The 13,682-nt window shown below is 49.9% G+C and overlaps 6 protein-coding genes across 6 annotated transcripts; 1 reads left to right on the top strand and 5 right to left on the bottom strand.

Annotated features, from left to right (window-relative positions):
- Nucleotides 1-250: 250 nt before the first annotated feature.
- Nucleotides 251-3,088, bottom strand: F9C07_2059362 (RNA polymerase I transcription factor; the record flags this gene model as incomplete). Its single annotated transcript, XM_041284205.2, has 2 exons — nt 251-335; nt 1,053-3,088. The coding sequence occupies 2 exons, from the start codon at nt 3,086-3,088 to the stop codon at nt 251-253; spliced, it is 2,121 nt and encodes a 706-aa protein (XP_041141062.2).
- A 937-nt stretch (nt 3,089-4,025) lies between these two features.
- Nucleotides 4,026-4,778, bottom strand: F9C07_867 (uncharacterized protein; the record flags this gene model as incomplete). Its single annotated transcript, XM_041284206.1, has 1 exon — nt 4,026-4,778. The coding sequence occupies one exon, from the start codon at nt 4,776-4,778 to the stop codon at nt 4,026-4,028; it is 753 nt and encodes a 250-aa protein (XP_041141063.1).
- A 2,329-nt stretch (nt 4,779-7,107) lies between these two features.
- F9C07_2279212 (putative rRNA processing protein Pwp1) lies at nt 7,108-9,507 on the bottom strand. The gene is made up of 2 exons (XM_041288564.2): nt 8,976-9,507; nt 7,108-8,910 (listed from the first exon to the last, which is right to left on the bottom strand). The coding sequence occupies exons 1-2, from the start codon at nt 9,230-9,232 to the stop codon at nt 7,560-7,562; spliced, it is 1,608 nt and encodes a 535-aa protein (XP_041141064.1). The 5' UTR covers nt 9,233-9,507; the 3' UTR covers nt 7,108-7,559.
- F9C07_2279211 (cytochrome c oxidase biogenesis protein Cmc1 like-domain-containing protein) lies at nt 9,508-10,030 on the top strand (the record flags this gene model as incomplete). The annotated part of the gene is made up of 2 exons (XM_041284200.2): nt 9,508-9,717; nt 9,774-10,030. The coding sequence occupies exons 1-2, from the start codon at nt 9,684-9,686 to the stop codon at nt 10,028-10,030; spliced, it is 291 nt and encodes a 96-aa protein (XP_041141065.1). The 5' UTR covers nt 9,508-9,683.
- Nucleotides 10,031-10,346: 316 nt separating this feature from the next.
- Nucleotides 10,347-11,435, bottom strand: F9C07_864 (uncharacterized protein; the record flags this gene model as incomplete). The annotated part of the gene is made up of 3 exons (XM_041284207.1): nt 10,347-11,107; nt 11,199-11,288; nt 11,348-11,435. 3 exons carry the CDS (start codon nt 11,433-11,435, stop codon nt 10,347-10,349), a joined length of 939 nt encoding a protein of 312 aa, XP_041141066.1.
- Nucleotides 11,436-12,096: 661 nt separating this feature from the next.
- F9C07_863 (phosphatase 2C-like domain-containing protein) lies at nt 12,097-13,410 on the bottom strand (the record flags this gene model as incomplete). Its single annotated transcript, XM_071511803.1, has 3 exons — nt 12,097-12,152; nt 12,202-12,866; nt 12,935-13,410. 3 exons carry the CDS (start codon nt 13,408-13,410, stop codon nt 12,097-12,099), a joined length of 1,197 nt encoding a protein of 398 aa, XP_071365681.1.
- Between the last annotated feature and the right edge of the window lie 272 nt (nt 13,411-13,682).

Below are 13,682 nucleotides of genomic sequence, written 5' to 3'. Positions count from 1 at the left end.
ACGATACCAGCCAATTCCAAAACCGTCTATTCATAACTATCATTCCTGCTCTTCCCGCTCTGCCTCGAAGCAATATCATGAAATAACTACTCTACACCCAGCTGCTCCTCAAGATGGGTCGCCCAGCCCCTAATCTAGCCAATCCAAGGCGTATCGCCCCAAAAACCCTCAAGAGCCATAGTCCCAAGTCCCACAAGGCCCATCACAACGGGGTACAGACATAGGCCATATAGCCCTGTAAGCTATGCACCTAACAACAAGCAAAACACATCTGCAACCGAATATCACCGAGTGCAGACTCCCGTTCTACCTGTCGAGGTACGAACCCTTCTTTCCTGTTCCGGTCTCCACGGTGGTTTACAGCTGGTCCGGTAGGTTTGGCGAGTGAATCTTGATATGGTACCTCTGGATGAAAGCGCCATGTCCGATGTACCTGGGCAGCAGATGCTCGAGTTGTACCGTGCATCGTGGCAGCTGGTGGATTGGATGCGGTATGAGAGTGAGGCGTTGGGAGGGTTGTTTTTTGCAGTTGAAGAGAACTCTGGGATATTGGTTGGATTTAAGGTGGTGAAGGGTTGTTGGTTAAAACAGATTAGGTTCTATTTATTTATTTACTTATTTTATTTCCTTTCTTTGGGATGCATTAGTGAACTTTCTCATATTGATATTTAAGGTCGTTCGATATATTTGTATATATACAGTATTCATTGGGAGAATGTACTACGTAGCTACGGAAGCACAGGTAGTATATTTCCCAAGTGTGAATTTCACTCTATACCATGCATTATCATACATTCACCAATCACATCATCACGCGTACCAAGTAGGTGGACCAAATCAAACAAAGCATGGTAGGTATCTCTCGCAAGATCAGGGAGAAAATGACAAAGATCAACAGTCGAAAGAACATAATGACGCTCCAGACGCCACGCTAACAGCAGCATAAAAAACTTTTCTTTTTTGGAAAGAGTCGTTCAAAAACGCTCAAGAAAGGGGTATTGAGAACTGCGAGGGAAGAATGTAATTGTTTTCCTTCAAGGAAACGAATTTACTCATCATCAGTGCCCGTTTCGTCACTGAGATCATCGTCCGATTCGAAATCGTCAACCTCACTATCGGATTCATCCTGGTCATCACCGGGGATACCGCGCCAGTGGATGTAGTCAGCTTCCACCCAGTGCCGGCTGCGGGGGAGCTGATACGGGTCGAATGGGAAGTATGCGTCGAGTTGGTAACCGAGATCATCACCGGCACGAGTCTCTCGTTCGACTAAGCTGAATCGCGGGTCTGCCAGGGCGGCCAGATTCCGGAAAGATGTCATGCGGATTCGTTTGTTCGTTTCGAGAATGCTGAACACGTACATTAAATTCAGGTGCTGGGACATCCGTGCGAACTCTGATACGATGGCGGGCGAGCACACCTTCAGCGGGTTCAGCTTAGAATAGATGGTCTGGTGAAGGGCCTCCTTCACCATTGGTGGGAAGGTGATGTCTTCTATCTCAAGCTCGTCTACTTGCTCGATGCTATCACCCTCTGTTGCTGCAGTGGTCAGGTCCCGCCAGCGGAAGCAGAAGATGTAGAGTAGGGCCTGTGCGGTGGAGTAGAATGGGCCGTAGCGACGGAGGTCAGGACCCCGGCAGGAAGGCTCATAGAGGTCACGCAGATCCCTCAGGTGTCCGCCTAGTAGACCGAAGACATCTCGTACAATCTCACCAGAGATGTGTGCGCCCCGGGCAACAAAGCTAGCGAGGTAGGCAGCGGCAGATTGACGCGTGATGGCTGGCTGCATTTTATTGAAAACGATCTCGATGCATGCCGTGGTAAAGCGGTCAACAAGATCGGGGGACGACTGAGAGAAGTGGAAGAGGAGAAATTGGGAATGGCGTGAGCGATAAGTTGGAAGGATAATGCTTTGGAAGTGGCTAAGTAAGAGATCAAGCGTATTCTCCTTGTCATCCAAGGTGCCAGAGGCGAAGGTCGGTGCGTAGTATGCAAACAGAGAATCGATCATGCCATCCAGCTTGAGAACGTTATCTTTGATCGTCTTAAGCCGCTGAGACTCGGCGTCTATCGAGTCATCGCTGGCGACCGATGCATTGTCATCGTCATCGTCCTCACCGAAGACAATGGCTCCAGGAGAGACAGCATGCAGAACCTCCTCTTCCTCTTCATCATCAAGATCGTCCATATCCACCTGAATTTGTACATCGATCTTGACGAGTTTTTCGGTGAGGAGAGCAAGGATGTCCGCTTGCAGTTCTGGGGCATAGCCAATTACTCTGATGAGGTTTTGCGTGTACGCAATGTTGGCCTTGGGAGAATCGGTATCAAATGGAAACTGCATGGACAAGACGGGCGACAATGATCCGCTACCGGACGGAATCAAATGCACTATGTGACGGATAGCCATGTGGACCCGGGTGTAGATCTCTGGCACGAGGACGGGAGCATAGCCCGGCAGCTTGCCCGTGCCCTTGGGCAGCTCCCCTAGGTAGGTGACCAGCATTTTGAGCACCGGTCCCAGATAACTTCCCTGAGCGGCCGCAAGATTACCTAGGAAGCGAATATACAACTTAACATAGGACTCGTCGCGCCCGAGCCATACGCTGTTCAGAACAGCGTTGACTAGCCCGTTGCAGCTGCGATCCAAAGAAGCCACGTTTGACAGAAGGCCCAGAAGATGATATCTTAAAGTCGTATGTGTAGGTACATCGTAGGAAAACATGCCATCCTCTTCTCCACGCCGGGGATCCACTGAGAAAATTTCTTTGATGCGGTCGTAGGCTTCGCTGTCGGTGCCCGAGATATGCCGTTGGATAGCACGGCGCACCTCCTCGCGAACCACAGCCGCACTTTTCTCTGGGGCCCCGGTGTTCCCTTGCACCCTTTCATCGAAAGAAACCATTTCAACATCCTTGAACTGCACCCGAGCCCGCTTCCTCGGGCTGGGGAGCCCCTCGCCGTCAGACGAACCAGAGGACGAGGGGGACAGGGAAAGATTCATATCCTCCATTTTATGTTTTATACCGGCAGTGGGTGTCTCCTTAGCAGTTTTCAAGATAGGAACAGGAGAAGACGTAGCTAGCATCTTGGAGCGGCTAGGCTGTCTGATTCCCGTCGCTGGGTTGCGCGAGGGCGTGGCGAGGGCGACCATGATAGGTCAGCAGGAATGTTCAGATATGCAGCTGGAAGGAAGGAAGACTTTGCCCGATGCTCGTCATTTGTTGGATCCCAGAACTCTCGCTATAACACAAGCCGAGTATTGGAGAACAATGAACGTAGAGCACACGACACCGAGAGCGTGGTCAAAACTCGAATGTCCCGCTGATGCTACAGATTATAGGCGCACTGGGAGTTAAGGATGACCGAAAACAGCCCCATCTGTCATCTAACACACACACAATCGTAGCAAGCAGTGCGTTAGACGTAAGCAGATGAAAAGGAAGAGCTGGTCTAACGAGGGACACCGAGGCGGAGAAGCGTCCTGCTTGAAATTTTTACTGTGGGGCCTCAGTGGAGCTTATCCCCGTGACCAGCGCGTGACCGGCGCGTAACCGTGCACCACTCAGTGCCTGATTGGGCAATATGGAAATGGCTTACTCACTACTTTTTAGTACTAAATAACTAAATGGCGTGCGGAGTACTCCGGGTGAACTTAGAGATAAAGTAGTTTAAACTGCAGGCATGGTTTCTAATCCTACTCGATCGAAAAGAAAAAAAAGTACAGACTCATCATCGGTTCCGTCGATTTCAGTAGCATAACATAACCCATCACGAAAATACAATATGTAAATTGAAACATAGTCCACAAGATAATTGAAAAAATTCACGCAAGGAACAGTTCCTCTCCCAATGGTATAAAGCCGGTAAAAAAGAACACAAAAAAAAAAAAAAAATAAAAAACAGACGAGTTCGTTAAAGAGCGAATATTAGCAGGTCATAACAAACGATGAAGAGACAAGAAGATCCAGTTCTTTCCCGTTTTGGTCGACGTCATCGAGCCGCTTCCGCATGACAATGAAGCTTCATAGCCACTGTCCGCATGCAATCGGACCCATTCGATCGTCAAAGATGCTTCCGTAAAGATCTTCAATTTCTACTAGGTATTCGTCCACGGTGAACTTCATCAGGCCTTTGTTCTGCAAAACAAGCTCCTCTTCATCGAGCACACGAGCGCCACCAAACTCCTCCACAACCTCATTCACTTGCTCCAGCTCCTTCCCAAAGGGATGTGGTTCGGGATTGGAGTATTCCTGAGCTGGCCGAATTGCAGGGCTGCTGCGCACGGAATTTAACGGAGGAGGCGATAGCCGAGAGATGGAGCGCTGACGAGCCAACTCTTGGTGGGACCGTTTCGTGTGGGAAAGCGCCCGCTTGGGAACCAAGGGCGCATCTGTAGACGATGCAGTCGATGTAGAGGATCGAGGATGGCTGGTCACAGTCGCTGAGCGCTTGGGGAAATACGACGATAGAGGATTGGGCTCGATGGGAGAGTCGCTGGGAGTTGTGACGGGCGATCCGAAACTCTGATGCGCAAAAGACAGTTCCGAATCATCTGGAGATTGGAGAGATGACGTAGACGACGATCCCGCTGAATGAAGATCGGGCGCATTGTAAGCGAGCATATTCGTGGTCGACAACAACTCCACCGGTGCTGAGATCTTTCCCCGATTGATGGTCCCAGAAGAGAATTTGACTTGTCCTTCCCTGTAGGGCATCGGTGCCGACACCTCAGGGCGCTTGTGGCGCTTGGTAAATGCTCGGGTCAGCGAGGACATGGTGGTGGTTCCGAGAGTTTACAGCGATGCGATATAGTAGTCAATAACGTTCACCCAAGAAGCGGGTTGGTATAGGTTATTTGTATTGCAGCTGCTATTTTTGATCGACTGTCACGTCAACCGTCACTCTTCCTTATCAAATAGTCCTCCTATTTTTAGTGCCTGTCAAACGTTCGTTTGCGGTACCGATAAAGAATGTGTGGTGACGATTGCGGGGTTGGCACCAGAAGGAATGGAAGATTAATGACTGGAATGTCCGTTATCAGATATGGACGGTGCGCTTTGATATACGAATTCTCTCTTTTTTTTAGTTGTTTATCTGTCTCCGGTGCTTGTCGAAGATCAAAATTTCTGGATATTCATTCAATGAAAGTCGAGGCGGAGATTCCTTTTTCTTGCACAGCAGAAAATCGGATGGTGGGAAGTCCCGTCTCAAGTGGGTGGATTGATTGACTCAAGGGGTGGAATAATTGCAGCAGCACTCTGTACTGGCTAAATCGGGGCGGACAACCAGGACGCGCCACGGGGTTTTAATAAGGAAGTGTAAAAAGTACCAAATCAAGGATAGAAGGAGGGAATCCAGGATCATGTAAATAAATCCAGGAGAAGAGAATGGAATGAAAGAATAAGAAGTGAAATAGTTGATCCAAGGTAAAGAATCCCCCAGGGAGGAATGGACCAAGAAACGAAGAAAGGAAGAAAAGAAGTGAAGTATGTAAATGAGAGGGGAAGAAGAGGAAAAGGAAGGTAAAAAGGTAGGGGCGGAGGCGAATGGCCTTATGGGAGTGTTCCAGGCTTTTTCGATCCACCAGGCTGATGGACACCCATTTAGAGTTTTACCTGCTGGTCCCCTTCAAGGTTATCCAGTCACCATCTGTTCGTCGGATGCTTCCCGCGTTTCCCACGGTTCAGTCACTCACTCTCCTATGGTTCAAACAGCCTGTTCCTTGGTGAACAATAGGAAAAACTTTCGCCTTCTGCCAGGGGACCCTGACTCTTGTGGATTCTCATGCGTGAATTTCGGTCTTTTTCAGGTTCGAGAACCTATATGTGATCCATGGGAACCGCAAATGCCGATGTTGACCCAGAGTACAAAGTAAATATGGTATGTTTTCTCTCCCCCCGGTACGGAAGTACCCCGTAAGGAAGGCCCCAAAAATCAATCAATCTATGTATCTATTAATGGAGATGCGATTATCTCCTGCTGACCTCAGGCAGACGTCTTTGCATGATCCGGTCTTCCGACGGCCAAGACCGCTTGATGTGACTATCCCACGCGGTTCCTTGCGACCTGCCATTCGGTAGATATGGACGATGCGAAGCGCCGGGGCTGTTTTCTCAGTTGCGTGGCACACGTACGACGCAGAGTGATGGCCATTAAATTAAACCATGACCTAACCATTACTACCACTCGATACCCAGGTAACCTCTACTTCTCCTCCCTTCTGAATACCATCCCTCTCATAGGAGAATACTTGTATCCTCCTTCGACCCGTGTCCTAGATGCCAACATGAGACGGCACGACCCCTGGTATCCCCGCCCTGGGAGGAATCATCCATGTCCCTGATTAATTATTTTTTTCCACCTCTCCGACGAAGAAAAACAGAGCAATCATAACGACTCAAGCATCATCGCACTGCAATAGTCAAGCGACGGTGCCGGAGTTGGCGTCAGGAACGGCAACGGAATGACCTCTCAGGAGCGCCATGTACCATCAGCAGTGGGGATGAAACAACTCTGCGGCCGCGGTGTCTCAGCGTATCGCCAGCCAACCAAAATACTATTAGTGCTGTGCATGACTGTGGAGTGTGTGATCTACGAAGTATGATAGGTAAACTTTTTTTTTCCTGTGCTATATGATTGATCGATCCAACATACTTCCTACTGTATACTTTTAAGGTAGTATCAGCTTTCATTCATTCCTTTGTTTTTTGGAGGACCTATTCGTCGCACAGAAGCGTGTCGAGACTCCTGAACCGATCTGAAATCTGATCCCGACAATGGGCTTTCGGTGTCAATGCGCGCGGGTCAACTCCACCCAGTGGGTAAACTTAATACACGAAGTAAATTGTGGACTTCGTTTGCAACTCTTTTTATTGTCACAAGGGCCAAAAGAGGGCGGATATATCACCCATCATGGAGGTCCTTCTGATTAACGAGTTACCATCTCAGGTTAGCCCCCACTGCTACTTTGACTGGGTTGGTGGCCTCTTCTTTTTCTTTTTTTTTAGCCTTGCTTTTTCTTCCCATGGGGGATTTGCAGATGATCCTGGTACTACAGTACATAATGAAAGAAAATAACAAAAGTAATAACTGATATTGTAAATCTACCTGTCACTTGCATATTGTGAATTAATTCGCCTTTTTCTTTGTTTCAACGCCTCCCGTATCACACTGTCCCCTCACCCCATCGCTAAGCGATACCGTGACATCCATCGCCAATTCCCGGGTTACTTAAGTAATTGTCGGCTTTACTCTGGAAAATTGAATCTCCAAATTAAAAAGCGGATCTGATTGGCTAGACGAGCCGTTTCACACTAGGACCGTTTTCGACCAGGATCGGGTCGATCGTTACCGTGTACGGACATGCCCTCCGTTCCCAATTTCGATCACTATTCAGTTGCAATTTAGACCAAACCGGGTATCAACGTTTTCATTGCATGTCAGACGGAAGGCAAACAGGGCTATACACATAGAACGAACAAAGAAGCTTTCTACACTGACGCAATGCGCACACAATAGCCTCCTTGCTTTGGATATCTTTCCCCGTTTCTAGAACCTCAGTCTTCGTCCATCGACTCCCAGCCATCCGCACCGACGGCGGCTGCACCAACCTCCTGGACGGCATCTTCTTCATCTGACTCATTCTGGTCTGCCTGCACACCGACGGTGCGCTCCTGCACCTCACCTTCCAGACTGGGCATCCGCGACACGAAAGCCCGGCGGACTGCGGCGTTGGTGGAAGTGTCCCAGATCTGCACGACGCCCTTGCTGCCGGCCACGGCCAGTCGGAAGCTGACCTCCGGATCGGGGGCGAATGTAGTCGAGAAAACTTTGCCCACCTCCAGCTTGCGTGAGACGACCATGCTAGGCTTGTCGTTCTCGACGTTCCACAGTTTGACCTGCTTGTCTGTGCTACCGGTGACCAGGAAGCCCGGAATGGCGGAGTTAATGTCGAAAGCTGACACCGAGTCGTCGTGCGCCTGCAGGGACCACACGGGTTTCGAATCCTTAGGGTTGGCGGGGACGTTTCGCACATCGTAGCGATAGACCATACCGCCATCTGTCGTCACGTAGAAGTAGTTTGGATCGTGCATATCCCAGCGCACGTTCTCGACGTCTGTGTCCACACCCCACCGGGCCTTGGAGTCGGGGGCTCTCATGTCCGCGGCCACCACAGTGCGATCGTAGCTACCACTCAGCAAGACGGTGGATTCCTTCGGGTGCCAGTCCAAGGAGCACACCTTGTCGGTGTGGTGGGCGTAAGACTTGGCGCATTTAGTGGTGTTGAGATCCCAAAGTTTAACCGTTCGATCGGCCGAGGCGGAGGCAAGGAGATTACGATGTTGCCTATTCGCAGCCAGCGCGAGCACCGCGTCGACGTGGAACTCGTCGTTCGCCTTGGTCTTCTTCTTCTTTGGCTTCTTAGCTTCACCTTCACCACCCTGGCCCAGGATGGCGTTGGGGTACATGCAGTCGACAATGTCCAGATCCCAGATCTCAATATCGGGCTCCATCGTACCAACAGCCACAAAGTTTCCTGTAGTGCGGCCCTCGGCGGTCTTTCCAACGGGCATGTCCAACCATTCAGTGCAGAGAGGAATGGCCGGCAGCATGATGTCATGGTGCACGTAGAGATTGGCGTCGTGGTCCTCGTAGACGTAGACCTCGAGATGCGCGACTTCATCCTCCACCTTACCCGCAAGTACCAAGTTATCAGTCGGAAGAATCTGCAGTTCCTCTCTCTCTTCATCTTCCTCCTCCGGTGGCATCACCAGGTACGGATCCTCCTCTTCAGGCTGGTGGTAAGCAAGCGACTTAACATTGCCGAACATGGTAGCCTTCTCGCCATCCTCGTCGACGTCATCACTGTCGTAGTGATCGAGATCGTATTCCTTCAAGTCATCGTCACTACAGCTAGGTCAGTTTGGACCATCCGATCAATCCACACATGGCCAGAGAACATCCAAACATACTCAGCAGTAGTCGCCTCCGTCTTCTTCCCCGAATCCTCCTCCATCACATCCTTCTTGTCATCCTCCTCCATAGCCTCATCATCGTCATCGTCGTCCCCTTCCTGCGCAGCCTTCAGATCACTCTGAGCATCCTCAAGCTGCATCTTCGCGAGAGTCGATATCCGATTCATCTCCTCCTCATCAATCTCATATTTGATCGGCATCTGGGCCGCGACACCCCGTCGCACCCAAGAGGTAGTTGTAATCATAGAAGACATCGTGAAAAGGCAATTATAAAAGGAAAGAAACAATCGTCAAACTTTTAAGGTCGTAAAGATGCGAGCAAATCTATTCAATATAGAAAGGATATTCCAAAAAAAAAAAACTTTTCTGTTAAAATCCGTAAAAAAAAAAAATCAGCAAATTGACCTGATCAAACCAGAGTCAATATCATCCACAAGAAAAAAGAGTCTTGCGGATTTGCGATAGATAGATCGTCAATGCCGGCTACTTTTTTTTTTTTCTTGATGGCCCCTCAGTTTCCGCCCGGCAGAATTTCATGCATGGCTTTCACCGCCCGGGATTTGGATTCGGAGATTTCTCGTAAGCGCCGCCTTGGGGGATATTGATTATCTATATTTCTACGTTAGATTTATCTTGTAAACTTTTGATTAAAATCAGGAATATCTCTTATTTCAGAGACCTACGGAAAAGAAAACCACATTCAAAATGCATTCCCACCTCCACACACCCTACAATGCCAGTCCGTCACTCCCATTTCCTGTATACGACCAAACCCCCAAACTAACGCTATGACAGACTGCGAAGCAATCATGACAGCGTTGGACGAATGCCACGCCAAGGGCTTCCTGCATAAGGCTCTCGGGAACTGCAACGATATCAAGCGCGACGTGAACAAGTGTCTGGCCGCGGAGCGGTACGAGCGGGCCAAGCGGAACCGTGAGGCGGCGAGGGAGAACCGGAAGCGAATTGAAAAGATCTGGGCGGATGAGAAGGCTTTTGAGCAGGGGTTCTCGTCTACGCCGGCGGGTGTTGGTGCTGAGAAGAAGGAGTAGGGTACTCGGTTGGTTGGTGATGATGGGGGCTGTATTGCATGTCGATTGATTGATTGCATTGTATTGTTGTATTGGGTGGCGGATGGCGTTTGGGTTCTTCTCTTCTCTTCTTTCCTGTTTCTTGGGTCTCTGGGTGAGTGTATGATTAAGTAGGGGTGTGGACTATGCCCGGAATGAGAGAATGGATTTACATCGATTGTGTTTCATTGGGATATACACTGGGTTAAACTGATGTAATCGTCTTTTGCCCAACCGGAACGCCATACCATGAATAACGAAATCTTTTTCATCAAGCAAGCACACAGACAGAAACCGCTTACTCCTCCATCGTAACAGCAGGAGCCGCATCGCCGCCATCCTCGCCCTCATTCTTAGTACCGCGATTATGATGACGTCTCCTCCGCTTGGCCTTGGGCGCAGAATCGCCATCTTCCGTCCTCTCCGCAGACACCTTACCCTCTCCATCCTCAGCCTGCCTCTTCTTCGCAGGCCGAGCCGACTCCGTATCCCTCTTCTTCGGCTTCTTAACACTCAACGGATTCGGGCCCTTCACCTTCTTAAATCCCTTCTTCTTCTTCTCCCCGTCCCCACTCCTCTTCGGAACCGCATCATCATTCAACCCAGCCCTAAACTTCCCACTCTCATACCCATCCCTCAACTCCTCACTCAACGAACTCATCGGCTCCAAAACCATAACAGATCGCTTCACATAAACAATCGGTACACCGGGGATAGCCCGTGCCGCGCTCCTAAACATTCTCGATTTTCTCAGCGCAACCTCGGCCTCATCGACACCCCGCTTCCGCTTCTTGTCGTTCTGCGGCGCAGCCTTGGGCGTCGCCGGGTCTGCCGTGGCGAGGATATAATGCTCCTTATTCCGCTTGACGTCTGCGGACGGCGAAAGAAGAGAAAGCAGACACTCCGCTTCGTCGATGGGAGTGTCGTCTTCGTTGTGGGAGCAGTGGCGCAATGGGAGGACGGTGGGCGGGGGAAGTTGTGCGGGACGGACGGGGTTGTTAGTGCGGGGGTTGATGGGTTGGTTGGCCATCATGACTGCTAGGGAGCATTTTGTGAGGACTATGTATCGTGTCTTGTTAGCGTTGTCTTGGAGATAAGGCTGGAGTATTGATCTTTTTGGTTTGGTAGGTGGGCTGTGGTTGAAACGTACGAGGCTTGACTTTGCCCTGAAGTGTTCGCTCGAGGTAGGGAAGTAACTCCATCTTGAATGAGTGTACGGCGTTGAGGAAGTTTGAGTCCACTAGGTTGATTTGTTAGGTGACTTTCTTTGGTTCTGGCATGCGCTTGGTTGCGGCTTACCTAGGACTTGGTATGGTTCGCGGAAGCCGAATGCAAGCTCATATTGGTGCATGAGCTTGCGATACTTCTTTGAGCGTTTGGCCCTCATTTTCGCGGGTAGGTGGCGATGAGGGTATTAAGATTGAGGGTGTTGGGTGGGAGTTGTGTCGGTGATTTGCGTCGATCGATTTTCTTAGATCGAAACTTTTTTTCTGATTTTGCCGGGCGGAACGTTGTTGCTTTGGATATGGTCCGTGCGTTATCTAGATTTGGGAGAGTCTTTATGATACTGTAACATAATTGATAGATTTGAAAGATAGAACGAATATGAGTATTGAAGAAAAGGAAGAAATAGAGAAAAGAAAAGAAAAAGAGGCAGTATCGTCTAATTACATGAAGCATAGTTTCAAAAATAACTTCACCATGTGCAAATCAATCCCCGCCGGGTATTGACTTGCTATGGTCAACGTCATATGTCCATAATCTCGTGGCTTTGGCATTAATGTGCATGCCTTCTAAAGTAATGCTTTTATTATCGAGTGCGCAGTGCTTGGATGTTCGAACGCTTGGTACGAAATGATACGGTTCAGCGTCAACCCGCAGGTGGGATGGGTAGGAGCAGCTCCCAGTCTATGATCGTATCGTAGTGCAGCCCTTTGGGAGCCAATATATGGCGTCGGACGCATCAGGATGAAATCTGCAAGCGAGATTGTTGTAAATGTCACTTAGTCTTCTAGTTGAGGCTTCATAGCCTATTGCGTGCGTCCGGTTCAAGAAGCCCTCCTCTTGCAGGAACCGACCACCACGCTAATGTCATCCATTTTTCCTATTGCATGTCAATCATCTGCTCACTATATTGCAGGGAGTCTACTTACCCCCTTCAATAGCGAGACCCTCTTCAATTGCCTTCTCCATAAACGGGCTCTCAGCGAACGGGTCCTGGGCAATAGCTAGCGCGGATTTGAGCAGCTCTCTTGCCACGAATACCATGCGTTCTTCTGCCAGCACCTCCGGAGGAGCCCACTCGAGGTCTGTATTGTCATGCCGTCCCTGGTTCCACTTCTTGATGCTTTCGAGCGTAATGGACAATATTTCATGTTCCCAAAGATTGTCTAACACACCGTCGGACACAGCAAGTACGACATCATCCTCCTCCAAAGCGACTTGAGACATCACTGCATCCTTCCGCGGCGTATCCACGCTGTTGGTCCCCAGCTGCATGGGACAGTCGAACCAATGCCATTGTTCCTTGGTCCGAAACAGGACCTTCTCCTCGCTTGGACGGATGACCAGCAACTTGCAATCGCCTATATTAGTCACGTAAAGTAAAGGCTTTTCGTTCCCCGCATCATCGCAGGTCCAATGTAAGATCGCAGTTACGGAGGTCGTCGTTCCGTACCATTCGCTGGGGGCGGTCGTTGCGTTGACGGTTTCTTCGTAAGCCCGTTGAAGGTACTCGACTGGATCCAGCGGCGCATTATTATTAACTCCTCGTTCGACTTCTAGGGCCCAAAAATGTAGTAGAAGCCTGGACCAGAGTCTGTCCGTGTGTAGAAATGAGCATGACTTATCCTAATAAACCAGACAGGAAAGGGAGAAGAAACTCACGCAGCATGACCTCGTGGCTTAGTGGCCCATGCCCCCACGCCGTCGTCGACCCCGAGGAAATTATCCGCAACCAATACGGCATCGTCACCGTTGTTCAGCCCCCTGACTAGTTCGCCCTTGACGGATAATCTCTTATCCTGACTATGGTAGTGGGTGGTCAACGGGTCGGAAAAGGACGAGGACGGCGGGGACAGGAACGGTGGGGGAAAGGGGCGCGAGGGCCGTTTGGCACAGAGCGCATACCCCGTCTGGAAGCAGAATGGAGACTTCCTAGATCCGGAACTGGGGAACTGTGGAGGACGATCCGGGACGGGAGTGGTGATGCCGTAGGACGGCCACGCAGCGCGGTTATATCGTCGCACCCCGGTTCTGGGTCGTCTGAAGTTTGCGATCCACTGTGGGTTTCGCGACAACGGAGATGAAAAGGACGAGGATATTAATACAGTCGCCGAAGTCGATACGGTTTTGGGCACCATGCCCGCTAGAACAGTTTTCTTTTTTGTGGTAGGAGAACAAAAGCTGCGCTGGAGTTTTGACGGACCCTCTCTCTCCGCGCGACGATTTACCTAAGGAAGGAAATTTATTTTTCTTTCCTCTTCTTCCCGGTTTGCTGGGACAGTATCATGCTGGGATCTAGTAATAGTAGCGGTGGAAAGATCGGCTTTTTTTCTGGATCACAGGGTTACGTTCATTGAGCCAGTGAGCATTTAGACAAATGGCATGCCGTGACTAATAATAACCCTTCAAA

The sequence above is a fragment of the Aspergillus flavus genome, chromosome 1 (genome assembly GCF_009017415.1).
Source record: "Aspergillus flavus chromosome 1, complete sequence".
Taxonomy (NCBI): Eukaryota; Fungi; Ascomycota; class Eurotiomycetes; order Eurotiales; family Aspergillaceae; genus Aspergillus; species Aspergillus flavus.
The sequence above is the reverse complement of the archived record's forward strand: the minus strand, read 5'-3'. Positions and strand labels throughout refer to the sequence as shown.